Source organism: Hermetia illucens, chromosome 2 (assembly GCF_905115235.1).
Source record: "Hermetia illucens chromosome 2, iHerIll2.2.curated.20191125, whole genome shotgun sequence".
Taxonomy (NCBI): Eukaryota; Metazoa; Arthropoda; class Insecta; order Diptera; family Stratiomyidae; genus Hermetia; species Hermetia illucens.
In genome coordinates, this window is record NC_051850.1 from 133,746,617 (window position 1) to 133,765,195 (window position 18,579).

An 18,579-nucleotide genomic window follows, 5' to 3' on the forward strand; every position below is an offset into this window, starting at 1 on the left:
ACACTCAAAAATAATGAGAGAGTTGGATTTGGCAACTCTGCGGGAAACAATTAAAATTGCGGCATATATAGCGGTATACACCTTCTATGAGGGCTAGAACGCTCCAATACTGAAAATGATGGACGATAGATGCCAACTCGACGGAATGCCATTTTTTTCGACAATCATAAATTCGAGATAGCAGAAAGGATCTTATATGGACCTGGTATCATCGATTTATTACAAGTCGGCAATTTATATTAAAAACCCCTTGTCCAAACTTTAAACGCGTCTATCTCGAAATATCCTTTTCCACCCACTCTCAGAGGGACAGTTTTAAAGCTATAAGTTTGAAATTTTGACAGAATATTCTTTCTTCCATTCCATTCGAAATCTTCCTAATTTTTTAATGATTAAAAATTAAATTTTGTATTTTCCATTTAAGCCGCCACCTTATTTTCAAATTTCAAAAAATTAAGAAAAGATACATAGCGGCTGACCTACAGATTGATAATCTATTTTATTTACGGCCTCACTCGCGGGCACCAATAGCCGTCCCGTTCTAAAGGCACTTTTTCAGAACATATTCCCATAATTATAAATAATAAATAAAAATAAATATTTTCGCTTTGTTAGTGGTATTATTCGTTAAAAAATGATTATTAAAATATGTAAAATATGTTTTTAATGTAAAGGGTGAGAGCTATTGCCTAATCAACCACTATATTGTACGGGCGAGTTGAGGAACACATGGGGAGGACCCACGGTTTCGTTCAAGGCGGAGGCAAAATTCATTCACCTCTAATCTGGGAGCATTCGGGCCGAAAGTAGTTTAGAGGCATTATTCACACCATTATATTCACAATAGCGGCAAAAAACGCACAATGATATATTTTCTGCAGTTTTACGTAATTACCACAATAAAATAGATTTATACTGCGATTACAGAATGCCTACCTCCTTAGTATTTCTTACATAAATCATTTTATATTAGATTGAGCACTTGGCTAGTTTTGAAAAAATAGTTGAATAATGAATACTAGACAATTTTGCCTTGCAAAGGGAAACAACTCTGTTCCGAATAAAGAGCTGCCGTAACCACGCTGGCCAACGAAAATGTGAATTACTCGGATATTGCACATAAGATGCCTTGTCCTCCCTCAACTGTAAGATGGCTGTAGAATTATCGGTGTTCGGGAAATACTGGACATATAAATGGATCTGGGCGGATTAGAATAACTTCACCAAAAAAAAAAAAAATCGGGTACTTCACTGGTTGCGCTTTAGGATTGCTTCAAAACAGGGTATGATTTAAAAGAAGAGTTGGCTTCTTCTGAAAGTGCGTTCCCTAGGGAGCCGATTACAATAGTACGGATTTTCATGGAGAGTTTGTTAAAAAATTACAATTTTCGACTCGGGTCAAGCGTGTTGACCAGAAATGAGTCCACAAGCATGTCAGTGGAATTGAATCTTTTCCGACAAGTGTAAAATTTAAATTACACGGATCAGACGAAAGGAAACCTATTCCCTTCAAGTGCTGATATGTTTGCCCGCTCCACACTCGTTAGTAAAGCGTCAATTTTTTTTCAAAAATAAAGACAAACAGTTTCATAGTGAACCAAAACTAGTGGAAGGAAAACAATTTTCTACGTCTTCGATCAATTAGGACTTAGAACTCGCTCAATTAGATAACAGAATTAGTTGTTTCCTAAAGTGAGCAACAGCTGTCAAGCTCTTTCCTTCACTTTCCGAGCAGTAAGGTACGACCCCATCTGCACTCCGCGACGCGGCCACAAACTGCACTGCCTATCAAAATATCTTTATATATTTTCGTAGGCAGCAATATACACTTGAGCGACACTGCACGATCCGACATTCAGCCAAGCGACGCGACCGAGTTGCCTGGTAGAGAATATATTGCAGTGTCGCGTGTCATTTCCATATAATGAACTCAGTTGACTGCTACGATTTTTCAGTTTTTGATTGCATCGACCTGGTAAAATGTCAAAAAATGCAGTTGTTTGTAGTTAGTTGCCGCGCTAGTGCAATATAAACATGCAATATAAGCATACGGCAGTTGGGCTGAATGTAGTGTCACGTCGCGTAGCGTATATGGGTTCGTACCTTTAGACGGGAAACAAGGAGTGCAAATGTGAACAAACAACAACAAAGAAGAATTTCTAACAAAATGTGTGAATATTGAAGTGAACTTACCCATTGGCTCTTTTATCACTTTATAGTAGTCGGGTGCTTCCTCTGGATCCACCGGCTCCATAAACGGCCATGCATTTTTATGACTCTGTAAACATTTCAATGTTATTCTTTCTACTCTCTAGTCACTACAGACGAAGCTTCTTACCTGTATCTGCTTAATTAACTTTTTTAAATTATCATATTCATTCTGACTCAGATCTTTCATGTTTGCAAAATTCACCGAACTATTTCGTTGACAATTTGGACAAATATATTCATCAATATATTCAGCTTCACTTTGTAGAATGCCAACACAACGCCCATGGAACCAGTCCTGGCATTTATCACAACATATGTAGAATTGACTTTCATCGTATGGCTGCTTGCATAGACAATATAATTCTTGAGTTTCACGTGCATGTTTACATTCACCACAAATAAATTCAGACAATTTCTTTGAAGCCTCTTCGGTGATTCCAACACAATCGCCATGGAACCAATTATTGCATAGATCACAACCGACATAAAATCTGAAAATATTGATGAAATAGGATTAATATGTTTACTGACATCCAAACCTATAAAATTTCATTTACAAATTTTCAAAATTACTTCTCTTGATTTCAGAGAGGATTTACTAGGGTAGCAGTCAATTAAAAGTGGAATTTATTTTTTGTTGATATTTTTTTTGTTATCAGCAATGAATGGATTCCAAACTACTGCGAGCTGATAGTTATTTAACTTTCAGTATTTAAATATCGTCTCAGCACCATATAATAACCGCTTTGAAATATTTCAACAGCAACGACAAATATCATTGGTGGAAACTAAAATCCGGTGGAGTTGCTCTTTTATAGAAACAAGCACTAGCAACGCATCCTTAGTTTCTGATTAAAACCAACAATAAAATCATAACAGCGGACAAGGACTGTTCTTATGGATGTTAGAACGCTGTACTACAATAAGTTCCGGGAAACACGCTGTGGTGGGGAGGGAGAGTGGGGGAACCTATTGTTTGACCACATATCCGTTAGTGTTACGCCACCTGCATCAGTGTGCGAAGTTGTGTCACTGTGAGTGCATCGGTTCGCCTGTGAGTTTTTTTTAGTAAAATAACTTTTTATATTTCGGCGAAAACGTAATGGCAAATTGCCGAGAACAACGCGTGACTATGAAATTTTGTTTTCTATTGGGGAAATTCGTCGCGGAAACTATTGTAATGGTTAAGACTGCTTATGGGGATGCTGCCTTAAGTAAAACCAGAGTTTACGATTGGTTTTCACGTTTTAAAAATGGCGAAATGTCTATTGAAAACAAACTTCGTTCAGAATGCCCCTCAACGTAAAGAACTGATCAAAATGTCGACAAAATCAATGCCCTCGTTCGTGAAGACCGCCGCCGAACCATTGATCAATTCTGTGAGATGTTGGGAATGTCATGGAGTTCAATTCAGAGAATTTTATCCGAAGATTTGCACATGAAAAGGGTTGCAGCCTGATTCGTCCCGCGCCTTCTCACAGATGAGCAAAGGGAGCGTCGACTTCAGGCATGTTTTGAGCTTCAAAATCAGCTCGAAGAGGACCCGGAGGACCCCACGGTGATTACTGGTGATGAATCGTGGTACTATGGATACGACTCAAAAGAAATATGAAAGGAAAGCGTTTTGCCACTGTGGAGGAGGTGAAACAAAAATCGCTGAAACAATTAAAGGACATTCCGATGAATGAATTTAAAAAATATTTTGAACAATGGAAAAATCGTTTGGAGAAGTGCGTTGTAGTCAAAAACGAATATTTTGAAGGTGATCAAAATTTGGTGTGTCACGTAGCATCAAGAGCATCACCACGTAATGAAAAAATTATGTCAAGTAGAGAATTTCAAAATACTTCGATTGTGCACAAGTTGAATTAAAGAATCGTTGATTTTTACTGTACGTCAATATAAACATGTCATTCAAACAAAACAGCAACTAATTAAATTAAAATTACAGCGTATCAACCGGGCAATAAGAGGCTAATCGAGGAAGATCTAAACCAGAAGAAAAGAAAGAGAAATATGTTTCAATGCATTCCTATACGGGGGGCCTTGAATAGGTCGGTTACTGGAGAGACGAGAAGTAAGGAAGAGCTGTGGGCAAAAGTGCATCCTGCATGGCAGAACATTCCCGCAAATGTGTGCAGGTATCTTCTTGATAGTACGCCAGAAAGAATTAAGGCTGCACTAGGCGCAAAAGTGGATACAAAAGATATCGATGGCGAATAAGTTCCCAAATGGTTAAAGTCACAGAACCGATCTCTCAATTTTTGATATTTTTAATTTTTTGTTTCTAGGTAATAATAAAAATGATTTGTGTTTAACGAAGTAAATAGCTTGTGTGGAAAAATTAATCCCTGTCAATGTTGCATAATGAAGCGTGATCAGTTTTGAGAGTAACTGTATGTGATACACAACCAGTTTGCTTTGCGGATGGATAGAGTCAAAAATTTACGGGGGAATTACAATTAGAACTGCCCGATTATCGAAAGTGCATTTACGAAGATATAAAAATGGATCGATAACCGCAACCAATCCAAGGCTGTTTCCAGCGAAAGGGAGCAATGTAATGAAATCCTAATAGGACTAACAGTAATGGAATTATGGTTTAGGTATTCGCCACTGAATGAAAATTTACTGTGTCCACCATGTTGAACTTAAATCAGCTTTCGCTTAGTGCTCAGACTTTTATTGAAGCTCTACGGCGCACATTCCAACAAATTGGCCATGAGAATATCTTAGAACTATTTGCAGAGATGAACTAAGAAAATCCATTTGGATTGAAGCGACTACCGATGGTAATACATTACTGCAGTTGACATTACCTATAAAACTTTATTTTCAACATTGCAAATATTGGATCGGTAGAAAAACTTTTGCATATTTGGGATCAAATGAGCAGTCATAATTCGAAATCTGTGATTCTCAATTCGCTTTGAAAGGGGACTGAAAACCATTGTTCATATCAGTGTTATATCATTATCCTTCGCATTTCGTCTCTTGAGGAAGCTCAAAAAAGACCACATCATGATGCGAGTGTTGGACTCACGTAATCGTAATAACTAAACACCCCTTCATCACGAAACTAGTCTCGAATGGTTTGACACATTACTTCAGGTTAGCCTGCTCATTCGCCTTGGAGATCCTTCAAGTCAAACAATTCCTTTCACCAAAGAAGTTGTCTGTTAGGGAGTAGGATAGACGGAAGGGAATTGTTAGTTTAGAGAACTCCCTGCCGTTCTTTTTCACAAGAATATGAACCCGAATTTAATGCGTAACACGCTTCTTCCTATCAGCGTCCATCAACATCTTTGTGACTATGTTGTCTGGTGACAGCTCCCCTGTATCTGCATAAGATTCTTATTGAATCCCATCTAATCTTCCATAAGAAAACAAGGTGTAATCAGCGTCACCAGCCATCCTATGGCGGAACACACTGTCGGGAAATCGTGTCTTTCAAATCTCAGCACGGTAAAACCGAAAACCTCCATGCCCGCTTAAAAGCTGGATAAGAAAAAAATCAACCTCAGCCTGCTTTCGGATCTGCCTAATATTTAATTGAGGATAAGCGGATGAGCCGCGCGGTCCATCTTTCTCTTGACTAGTTTTCCCCAAGAGTTGCCACTTATTGTGTATGGTGCCGGTTTGCACGAGCAATCACTTCCCTTAAATCTTCTCAGCTCAAACTTCCGACTCATAAAGCGGTACAATTACATTGCATCCATAAGAAGACGTCTCCTTCTGGACGTAGGATCCCCAAAGTTTGCAATTAGTCGACTTAATACCGAAACTTCAGCTGCGGACTTGTCCGATTTGCTTAATTGAAAACGCTCATCTTCAAGTTGCGCGTCAGTCCAAGGTGCTTAACCATTGGGTTTGACTCTATAATCAACTCGCCGATCGACACTGGATGCAGGGTTGAGATTGTTTTTTTGTGTCAAGATGGCTACTTCGGATCTTGTTGTGCACGCATCTATCTGCTTGCCCGTCGCATCAATGTGCTAAGTCTGCTTTGCGCTTGATTAACAGTGAGTCCAGGAACAAAGCCGCAACATCATCTGCATAACCGACCAGGCGCAATGGTCCATACCTCCATACTCCCTGGTCTCCCTCAAAGCAGGAAGCGATCTCAGATAAACGACAAGTATTCCCATGATTATCATATCAGCAATCTTTCAGAACCGAAGGCGTTTCTAACATCAAGCGTTACGGGGAGCACTACTCGTGGAGATCATTTGTGGGTGCCTCAGTTCGATGAGTAGCGTTCACACCCTCCACCACCGGCGCTTTAAAACCGAAGTGCCTGGGAATAAGTCACCCCGCAGCAGAATTCAGCATTCAGTGATCAGGGTTTCCGCAGGGACTCCATTTTTCGGGTATATAATCGAGCCTCCACGGATCCCCATCCACCTCGTCGACTAGCTCCTACCAGCAACGAAATTTGCCTTTGATTTATGGCTTCCGTTCTTCATCCACCTGCATCGACCATATCAATATCTAACATGTAGCTAATATCAGAGCAACACATGACGGGATATAGCGCTAACCTCTCAACCCTGCTGTCCTGGGTTCGAATCCAGGTGGCCATGGATTTTCATGCTGGTCTTATATTTGTCTTTCTGCTGTGAGCTTATCACTTGCACAGCATAGAGCGCGATGATAATGAAAGTGAAGCATAGTCTCAGACATTATCTGGTACTATGGGAACCGAGGTAGCCCTCCCCGGGCATATTTCTCAGCAGAATTTCTGGAGGATGTGTTCTCGGTCCGGTTATTTACTCAGTATAAATTAGTACCGTTGTGTTAGTCACAACAGAGCTCTGAGTGTAGCCTCCAAATTAATCTGTTTCTGAAGAGGACCGTGGGATTAGGCGAATACTCACGTAAAACCAAGAGGACCTTAACTGTACAAAATCTGGAAATGTAGATATGTCAATATAAACATCAAGTGGAGTCTATTCCTCGTCATGGTCCCTCTGTGCCACTATACAAGAATAATCATGGAAAATGATTACTATTACTCGAAAGCTTCAAGCTTTTATCAACTAATGTCTACATCCTATCATCGGAGTATTCTGGCCTGAGGCAGTAACAAATGAAGAACTTTGCCGGCGAATAGGCCAGATAACGGCGGATGTGACGACTAGCCTGAGGGCGGTAATAAATTAAGAATTTCGCCGGCGGACGGGCGCGAGAAAGCGATTATGGCATTAGATAGGTGACACATTGACAAAGGGTGACAACTCTATCGGAGGCTGTGCCATGAATGAAACTCATTTTCTAAAGATAGCCGGCGAGTGGACTGCCCTAAAACTACATAGAGCCGACGAAAAATCATTGCACATCTTCGACCACGCTGGGAGTTGCGCGACAAAAATTCCGTACATACTGGTATTAGTGCCGTATATGTGATACAGGGCGGCATTGGTTTGCGCCCACGTGGTTACGAGCACATGGCAGCATCTGTTATAACAATAGACATTCCACAGCTGTTTATGGCTTCCCACACCCCAACGAGAACCAAAGCTTCCTTAAAGATTTTTTTAGGATTAATGGTAATGGATTTTAATGGAATCACCCAGCAAATGATGTTTTAAAATTCCTCTATCAGTAGCTTGGTGGAAGCAAACACGCACAACATTCTCGGCAATAGATCCATGCCCGAATTCTCGGCATCTGACCCCATTAAATTTTCATTTTCTTATTATCGTGTCCGGACAGCTGAGTGGTTAGAGCACAAAGTTGTCGTACGGAAGGTTGCGGTTCAAATCTCACTAGTGGCAGTGGGATTTGCATCGCGATTTGACGTGGATACCAGTCGACTCAGCTATGAGTGAGTAACTGAGTCAAATCAAGGTATTAATCTCGGGCGAGCGCAATGCTGACCACATTGCCTCTTACAGGGTAATTCTGTAGTGTACCGTTAGGGTCTTCAATGTTAATGCTCTAACACACTTCAAGGCCCTGATCCAATATAGATTATTTCTTATTATCGTTTGGATTTAATTGACTTTTATACACTATTACCTCAAAAACCACCTTAACGATGTCTTAAGAGAATTGATACGAAATTTGTGGACGAGGATTATGATTACGATTACTTTAAGTCCAAATATAGACTGATATTTCTTAAGGAGTTTATGAGTTAGTGTCAAAAGTTTAGTTTTAGTTAACCAGTACCAGGTTTTACAATAAAAAGAGCGCAAAGTTGATCAAATTGCCTCCTACTGTGCCGTTAGGCTTGAGTGAAGGACCTAACACACTTCAAGACCTAGATCTACATTGGATTGTTGTTTAACATCCTAATAAGGCGCTTCTTGCAGATTAACACTAGTAAATCCTAATTAATGTAATTGAAAAAAGAAAAATTAACTTACTTAGTATCATCATATGGAGTCCTACAGAGACAATAAAGTTTCTCCTTTTTCTTTCCTGACGACCCTGAGTTTTTAGGATTCTTTCGATTTCGACTCGAGCTTGAAGACGTTGTTGTTGAGGATGGATTGGTTGCAGTTGTTGATGGCGTTGTTTCTTGTGCGTTATGACTTGTACTTTGTTTTGTTGGTGATCTGGAAGAATGCAGAATAATCACGCAATTAGGATGACATATAATAAAACCACCAATACTAATCTCTTACTTCTTTTTGTTATGACTTGGTGTATTATCCGCATTTTTATATTCTTCTGGTTTCACCCGCTCCATTTTCGATCGAGCCGAAAGTTCAGTAGCTAGCTCTTTTTGTATCTCAATTTGTAGTTCTTTCTCCAGTAAATTTCTCTTCTTCAAAATATCCTTTTTCAGAAGTTCCTTATGACGATAAAGTCGATGCTTTAAAATTATCAAAAATGCAAAATAATTCTATTTACTGCTGAATCCCAACGTATTGTGTTATTATTCGTTATGAGTATACTTATATAAGCAATTTGAAATTGTAGAGATAATTGTATAAAAAAGGAAAAAATACTACGTGAAGGTTACTGACGGATATGTTGGGAAAGGCATAAATAGATAAATTTTAAAACAGAATCATTTAGATTTCCGATGAAAATAAATTTTGATAAATAAGAACGAAAATATTGAATTTTCAAATATTACTTGCTTAAGCAATTAACATAAAAAATAACTTCACTACATTTTTATCTAGGCAGATCATGTCAAGTTAATATTAGCGCCCAGATAAACGAAAATTCAATATCGCCGTAGTTTAACAAGATTTATTTTTCATGACGGAAACAATGTTATCATTGAAAATAAACAGAAATCAGGAGCTGTTAAAAGAATGGAATTTTCTACTAGAATCAACAAAGTCAATTTACCGTTAATTGATAATTTTGTTTCTTTTTCTCGCTCTCTCGCTTAATGGCTGCCAATCGCCGGTTGTTCATAGGTGGTTGTGGAGGAGGTGACACCACCACTTGATGTATCTCTGGCGGGGATGGTTTAGTCATCGTGACAGATGTAGTCACTTCATTTATTTTCTTTTCCGACGTACTACATGACGAATTGCGCGGTGGTCGCTTGCGAGGGGTCTCCAGTACCCACTCGTCGTCATCATTCGAACGGCTGTTTGTCTTTTTTCGTGACGAATTAGATTTGACAGGTGATGGTGGTGATGCCACTGCACTATATTGATCTAATGTAGAAACATTTGTTTCGTTAGTGCCAGTTTTCATTTGTCGTTCTTGGTAACGTTGAAGATTAAGCAATTTTTCTTCAATTTCAGGATTAAGATTTTCCTGTTTCAAAGCATTTTTGATAGCTGGGGATAAAAAGTAGAAGTGAGATGAAATGTAGACGCATCCTAATAAAGACTTAGAAAACAATAACTTTTAGAGAAAGTGTCAAATTTCTCAGACAATCTGCTCTATTCACACAAAACAGACTGATATATAGTGCATTTCCATTTTTTATTTAAAAATAAAGTTAAGAATCTTTCTCTACATAAATCTGCTGCGACTTAATATCGGTTTAAATATCAAACGGCAGTTTAGAAACTAAAAATCTATACACAATCCTCACAGTCGAGAAAACCATACTTACTTTGCTGAATATAATCCGGCGTTATCACAAAGGACTGATCTGTGTTATTTTTTAGGTCAATTTTATCTTCACTTTGTTGCTGTCCGTCTTGCGTCTGAAGCGATTGTAGAGTTTGAAATTGTTGCTGTTGATCATTGAGTGGTGATTGTTGCTGCTGCAACGTTTTTTGCTGTTGTAATGCAGCTTTCTTTTGGATATTTGCTACTAATACTTTCTGAATATCTTTCTTAACGTCCGGGTTCAATTGAGCACCATTGACTTTTTGTTTTTGGACTTCATCGAATTTTTCATTTGGGGATAGCAATGCAGTTGGGGATGTCATCTACAACGAGAAAATTAGAAAAATAATAAAGTGGTATTATGCATTAGATAATATTACGATCGATATATGTTCCTACTCCATTTTGTTGTAAAATTGCATTGATATTATTTGATTTATGTGGCTATTGGTAGTAAAGTTGCAAATATAATGATGAAAGGAACAACTCCCTAAAAGAGCTATATATCCTAGGTTTCATCAGTGAACAGCGAAACAGTAACACATGTTTATGAAGAAGTAGCAATTTCGAAAGGGAACATAATTTGAGAACAAGTCGGAAAACTGGAAGCTGGACGGTTCAAGTATGAAAGGTTTTGTGTATTTCTTTTATAAAGACATTTGAGTGTGCATTTGTTCCATATGTACGTAGCACGTAAAGTATGCATATACCATATTACGTGATATTGACATTCGAAGTCCTGAATTTGCAAAGAAGTGACAACTTTGATCTAATATACTATTATTAACTTTATTTGAACAGATATCAGTTTGATGGGTATTTCGGAGCCTAGGCTCCATATAGTCGCAGATTTTTCGGTTGAGTAGTTTCTGAGAATGGATCCGTTAAAGAAATGATCAATTTTGACCCCCCGCACTCCCCACCTTTCCAACAAATGTCAAAACTAATACCTGCTTTGGAAAGTACTAGCCGAGACCTTTCGTTTGATACCCCACATTACTATATTTGGTGAAAAAAAATATACACTCTCCTTTTACATGTGTGGAGCCCCCCCCCCTTAAATTCGACATAGAAGGATATAACTCACTGTATGCGTGTGCGTTCACAGTTTCCACCTTTTCACCAAATTTGTTTTCAATCGCTATAACCGTTTCCGAGAAAAATACATATGACAGACCGACAGTAAAACGATTTTAATAAGGTTTTGTATGTGGGTAGAGCACAAGACTGTCGTACGGAAGGTCGCGGTTCAAATCTCACTAATGGCAGTGGGATTTGTATCGTGATTTGAGGTCGGATACCAGTCGACTCAGTTGTGAATGAGTACCTGAGTCAAATCAGGGTAATAATCTCGGGCGAGCGTAATACTGACCACATTCCCTCCTACAGTATACTGTAGTGTACAGTTACGGTCTTGAATAAAGTGCTCTAACACACTTCAAGGCCCTGATCCAATATGGATTGTTGTGCCAACGATTATTATTTTGTTTCACACACTCATCTCACTCCTTATACTGGAAATGAATAAAATGCTTGTTTACGGAACATTTATTTTCTAGATTTAAAGGAACTCAACAAACTAGCAGTAACGGTCCCAAATCTGCTGAAAAGCAGAAGGATCTTTCGTCATACCTTAAAGGTCTGAAAGGTATAGTCATCTCAGAAATGGATTGAACAATATACAAAAAAAAGGGAAATGGTAGATTGAACAAAATACAAGTCAGAATGCTAATATCTAACAAGATACTATTCTATACGAGTACTTCGGAAGCTTGATCAACAAAGAACAAACCGAATCTCGGTCTGAAGCCTCCTTTAGTAACCATGAAAACGCTCCATATGGTTTTGAATTATTTCTGGGACGCCTCTGACAGCTTCTGGAACACTTGTACAAAAAGAATACTTCAGATAAATTGAAGTAATAAAAACTTGTTGTTTCTTTTTCTTTGGTGTAGGTATTTATTCTTGCAAATACCGATATTTCGGGAACCACTTGTTCCCTTCATCAGTGCAAACTTCAACCCACACCAACGAAAAAGAAACAACAAGTTTTTATTACTTCAATTAATTAATCGTTGGAAACACCGCATAATTTCACTCTGATACTTCAGATAAATTTACATCGACATTTGACAACGTAATCGCCATGAACTACAGCTTACACCTTATATAAAATTTCAAGTAGTAATTTATTTATTTATTTAATAAAACAAAGTAAATTCCAATTAATTATTGTCCTCAGGAGGAGGAGAAATCGAAAGTCTTATCCTACGTTTAAAACTACTTAAAGTAGAGAAGTTAAAGGGACCAAGTTGTTCTGCGTTGTAATTTCGGCAAAGCCTAGGAATCGGGGAATGAAAGTAGACTTCGAGCTCTTCGAAGAGCACACTGCGCTACGTGTGTTATAACACGTCATGTCACATACTATTTTCTATGTGATTTATTATTATCTCGCCAGCGTACTTCGTTCTCCTTTATATAGAAGGCAGATAAAATCTCCTCTTAAGCAAGTAACTAAGGATTTATGGAAGGGAGCCAGGAAAACCGAACTGAAGGAAAACATAGAACAAAAAGGCGAGAAAATTGTCAAGCTCTACCTATTAACAATACTAAATCCCCAAAACCACTTCAGCGGGAACGACGTCACCTGGCAATGAAAAACATACGTATTATGAAACGACAACGACACTATTGTTGGCTGCAATATATAATTAGAATCATCACAACAGGCAAGGAGTAGATCCCACTGGAGCTACATGGCAGTTGGAAGTTCCATCCGGCAAAACTAAGGATTTGATAATCTTGAACAGAACCTATTATTATACGGGAAATAAGAAAAATGGGTGTCTCTCAGAACGGCGGTTTTAGAAAACTTTCTGGCATATCTTTCGGGAAGCAATATTAAATTAACACGAAACGACAGTAATGAAAGGTATGTACTTGACCACAAATTCCTTGAATATTTACCCCTATTCGTGTTGGCCTCGTCCCTAGAGAAAGTAATTGAACGCAGACAAAGCGAATATTAGATTTTAGAGGATAAACCGTGGTTTTATCAAAGCATACGATAATGAAGAATCCTATTGAGCCTATATTTTAGCAAAAATTGAACAAAGTGATATTGATATTGAGTATTTTGGGTTGCAGTAAATTTACAGGAAAAAAGCAACTTTGAGCTACTGTAACTTTACCAGTAATAGTACGATTTCAATCAAACTTGGGGATATCATACTATAGTCTACATTACTACAAATTCTTATAACTCTAGGATAAACTCAAAGGAGGGTTTCTAGTCAATTTTCCCAAAAACATTGTAATTTAATTTGAGTAGATATCGATTCAGATTTTTCAGTTGGGTAGTTTCTGAGAATGTATCGGTTAAAGAAATCATAACTTTCAACACTCCGCACTTCCCGCGTTTCCAACGAATATCAAAACTAAGACTGGCTTTGAAAGGTACTAATCTAGAACTTCCATCTGATACCCAACATGACCATATTCGGGAAAAAAACTTTACACCCCTGTTTGCATTCATGAGAACCCTCCCCCCTTAAACTCAACGTAAAAATACGTAACTTTCTGCATGGATGGCGTTTACAGTTCCCACTTTCTTTCCAAATTTCGTGTCAACTTCGTGAGAAAAGTATCTGCAACAGACAAACAACCAAGATAAAAAAAAGCTTGAATTCACCACTATTTATTTATTGTCCAGCAAGACCTGGACATGCGCCGAGACAATGTTTTCAATCACATATCCAAGACCGAATAGACAAAACCATACCAGGAACGTTTCTCCGATGGTATATTAACCAGGATTAAAACTTCAGATTTCATAGCAAAATGACTGCATTATGGAAACATTAATATTACACTCCATATGGCTTCAGACTTCCCAAAAATTATATCTTTGATGATACAGACAAGTTTGGCGATAGGATATTAATAGAAAGGGTTAGATTCTGTTGCATTCAAAGATGTCAGATTCAGAGCCTGACCTGTTGGGACCAATTTATAACTCGCCATTGAGAAGTATCACATATCTGATCCACTGATCTCAAAAAAAAGGCCAGGAGCGTGCCATGCATAATTAGAGAGCTTAGCTTTTGGAACAGAAGATAATAAGTCAACACTCACTGATGATAGAGAAATTTGAATTGTAGGCTGAATGTCAGATGTCATTCATCTCAAATGTGTATGGAAATTTAGGTCAAATCATTGACATCGGTTTATTATTTCGCATAAAATATGGCTACTGTGGTCGCACCTGTAGATGCGATGATTGACGATTTCCAATAGGGTGACCGAGTGTTAATAACATTATCCGAAGGTAGGTAGATTCCAGCCTTAACAGTTATTATTGCAGGACCTTCATCTTTCCTATAGCGGCTCCTACTCCAATTTTGAACAAGCAGGCCAGCAAGAAGTCCTCAGAAGATTAAGGATATTGAACAACTTGCCTATCTAGAGAGGCTCACTACTCATTTTGCACTCGATCTCGATATTTCTTCACACTCTTCCACATTTAAGAAGGACGTCCACTGAAAACGACACAACAGATTTGCTAAGGTCCAATGTCCACTTCAATTGAAAAACAAACACTGTCTTTAGCGTCCACTACATGGGGTTACAAGTCCGTTGGTGAAAGAAAAAATTGCATATACAGTGCCGATAATAATGATCAAGATTCAACCGTTTTTCAAGGATATTCGTAAAATAAAACGATTTCCGAAAGCTGTATCTAATATATGACCGCAGCACTCCATTACATTCTCCGAATAATTAAAGAAATTTTAATTTTAGGTATGTAAAAAAGAAAAAGAGCAGGGAACAAACATTCTCTATTTATTGGGGTGTGAAAATTTGCCATGTAAAGAAAACAAAAACTACTTATGCAATTGTTTTTCAATATTTAAAGATGATTTTCAACTAACTTTGTATAGCGAATTCATGATATTCAATAGAACAAAATAGTTAATTGCAAAAAGATTGAAAATTATAAAACATTTATGCAGATGATAATAGTAAAAATGATTTTTGACGATCGATCCCCATGAAACAGGCACAATCACTGTCAGCGGCAGTGACCTGCCCAGAACTGAGCGATTTAAATACCTAGATGAAGTGGTGTTCCACAACTGATGTTCTTTGTAATCCATGTATCAACGAATGCCTCAAATCTAAAATTCACCGCAATGTCGTCCGTCCTGTCGCCCTCTATGGTTCCGTGTTGGCCGAATATAAAAGACAATGAACGGCATCTTGCGGTAATGAAGGCGAAGATGTTGTGTTGAACTAGTGGCGTGACACGTTTCGATCACATCCGAAATGAGGATATCCACGATCGTTATGGGGCTGCATCGATGGTGGAAAAATTGCGAGAGGCGTCTTCGATGGTATGGTCACGCAATTCGCGCTAATGAGAATTCATCTGCAAAGATTGGTCTGAACATCGAAGTCGATGGTAAACGACCAAAAGGCCGGCCGAAACAACGGTGGCTTAATACGCTGGATAGGGATTAAAAAGCCTCGAGATCCAGATCAGGCATTTGATAGAGCCAAATGGCGAGATCGATCACGACGGGCCGACCCCGCTTGTGAACAGGACAAAGGCTGAAGAAAAAGAAAAACTACGTGATGAAGGAAAGCCCAAGGAGGAAATTTCTCGGATTGTGTTGCAGAGGAAAAGGTCCGCAATCTTATTCGGGACCCCGAATATTATGACAACAAAAGGTCAAAAGGACAACTAAAACTATAAAAGCCGGCATCCACGATCAGGCCCACCAGTCAGTTACGTCTGAACAGTTGACCGATGAGCGATTGAAAAACAATTCGGCCAGTCGCAAAGCAGATGAGGCAAATCGGTACGTGTGGGTGTTGATGTGCCCTATCGACGAACGCCATATAGGCTGTTTAGGCATTAAGCAAGAATTCCATGCCTCGTTAGGTACTGAACGAGAATTTCATGATAAACATTTTTTAAGAATGCTCAAACACAAAAATATCTTTGATTTGCTTCTCAATGCCTTACGGCCAGAGTTGCACGCAAGGTGTCGTCCAGGTTGCCGGCGGTGGTGTTTTGAATCCAACAGGCGGCTGGATGGACTGTTGGCTGTTCCGCCGTGATAACCAGGCCTGCCTAACGGTGGATGGTCGCCTTAACTCCCCAGTCCGAATGGAGAATTGTTCGATTAGCATCTAACTGTACACTAACTGCACAACAAATCGCGACCAAGACAGGGGTTTCAGAAATTGTTTTAAGGTTTATTGAAAGACGGAGGGAGGGGAAGAATTACATCGTGTTGACTGATTTTAAAATTACACTCGTTTGCATAACGTCGCTTTTGTTAATGTGGGAAACATGGACACCAAGGAGTGTCGCGTGGTAATTGAACATTGTTTTTTATTGCAAAAAAATACTGTCCAAAAAATGGCTTGAAAAATATTATAACGACCCTTTCCCCTCAAAAACAGTGGTTTGTAAGTGGTTCAGTAACAATACATACACCAACAATACTGGACGTTTTGGACGATCGACTGAGATTATAACTTTAAACAACATCGACAAAATTAATCACATTATTTTAAATGTAAAATTGTATGATATACCATATATCCTTAAAATGTCAACAGAACATGTGGGAAACATATTGAATGAATATTTGCATATGAATAAACATTGTGCGCGATAGATGCCTCGTTTTCTCACAAGTGATAAAAAATAACAACTTACGGATGTATCAGCGTAGCGTTTATGCAACAGTATATGATAATGGACAAAACATAAATACACCATTACCTATCATAGTCAGATAAAAAATCTGGGCAGTGGAAAAAATACCCGGATAGGTGTTCGGTGTTTTTTTGGGATGCCCAAAAAATAATTTGTATAAAATATCTTCAGAAAAATAAAACAGTTGCAGAACAATATTATATTACATTATTGGAGCGATTGACCACGATAGATAATGAACCAACCCATACATCTAAAAAAGCAATGACCAAATTAAACCACATCAAGTACGAAAATTTTTCCTGATACACTTCCCAGACATGGCAACGACAAATCATAGATGTAGATATATTAGAGTATCTCCGCAAAAAGTATATTCTTCTTGTAAACAGTAAATAACAAATTTGTGAAAAAAATGATTTTTGATTTCGAGTACGTGGATTTATCCGTCCATATAGAAGAGTTGCCTTACCCCCATTTTAACGATTATTTTTTTTATTGAGTTGTCTATGATCTGTTAGATACAAAGACAGAATAAACACGCCGAAATGAAAGTGTTGTTGGATGAAAATTAAAGTCACAAATCAAATAAATTTATGGTAAGGTATATGATTTCCATACGTCTGGAAGCTATGGGGAAGAACCGCACAAGTTAACAGGTTGAGTCGGCGGCCGACAAGCAGGACGAATCTCGTTTTGCGGACGTTGGCACTCCCTTTTCTTTTCTTTTGCACCCTTCCACTTCTAGTGCCCTAAGGTGACGAGAAGGCAGACGGAGAAGCAACCCTGTCGTCCGAATCAACAAGTGATCAAGAAGCACCTCCACGGGGTGACACCGGGAAAAGCTGCATTCACACTAACTTGGTGGTCTGGATGCAATATGCTCCAAGGCTTTGAGCGATCAGACCCGAGTCTGCACGGTGACTCATCTGAAGCGGCTTCGGCCACGAAGCCTTACTAAAGGGCATCTGTTACCATAGGGACCAGGATAACGCTCCGAGTTCATGTCTAAGCAGAACTCACAGAAGGGCATGTATTCTTAACCCGGTTATTTGCTATTGATCCCCTTGTAAGAGCTTCATGGGGATTGTGGTTACGGCCACATCGCAAACAGAGAGTTTCGCGTCTCAATCTTGAACTTACGCGTACAACTTGTTGAGATTTAGGGAGATCTTGCATCCACCATTATGAATGCTGAGCCAGCACTCAGTATAAACTCGTAACATTGTTACTTGTCAGAATGATTGTCAATCTGTTTTAAAAAGACCGTGACGTAGGCCTCAATGGCGGCAATTCACGTTAAACCACCCGGATATAACCCTAACAGGTCTAAACATTACTAACGCCATTCGAGCTCAATTTTATTCCACAGCTTTCGCTTTAGAAAACAAATTGAATAAGTAAAATATGATATTATATATTTTCATCATACTGCAATATCCAGTGTGATCAAATGATCTTTACTAAGAACTGCTGAATCCTGACAAATGCTCAATATCAAACGCTATCGACAACAGACGATTAACTTTGCATCCCTTAAAAAAATACCAGGATAACACAAATTACGACAAAAACTGGTTTTTCTACATGAAAAAGCACCATTA

General features: G+C 38.6%; 1 protein-coding gene across 5 annotated transcripts in view; it reads right to left on the reverse strand.

Annotated features, from left to right (window-relative positions):
- LOC119649046 (nucleosome-remodeling factor subunit NURF301) overlaps positions 1–18,579 on the reverse strand; it is a 64,564-nt gene that overhangs the window by 8,184 nt on the left and 37,801 nt on the right. For 4 of the 5 annotated variants that reach the window (XM_038051019.1, XM_038051020.1, XM_038051018.1 and 1 more), the window contains 6 exons: positions 10,247–10,568; positions 9,523–9,965; positions 8,844–9,034; positions 8,583–8,774; positions 2,339–2,702; positions 2,194–2,278 (listed from right to left, as the gene is read on the reverse strand). In XM_038051019.1, coding sequence (XP_037906947.1) covers positions 2,194–2,278; positions 2,339–2,702; positions 8,583–8,774; positions 8,844–9,034; positions 9,523–9,965; positions 10,247–10,568 — 1,597 coding nt within the window. The remainder of the gene's footprint in view (positions 1–2,193; positions 2,279–2,338; positions 2,703–8,582; positions 8,775–8,843; positions 9,035–9,522; positions 9,966–10,246; positions 10,569–18,579) is intronic. The other variant, XM_038051021.1, reaches the window with a different exon arrangement.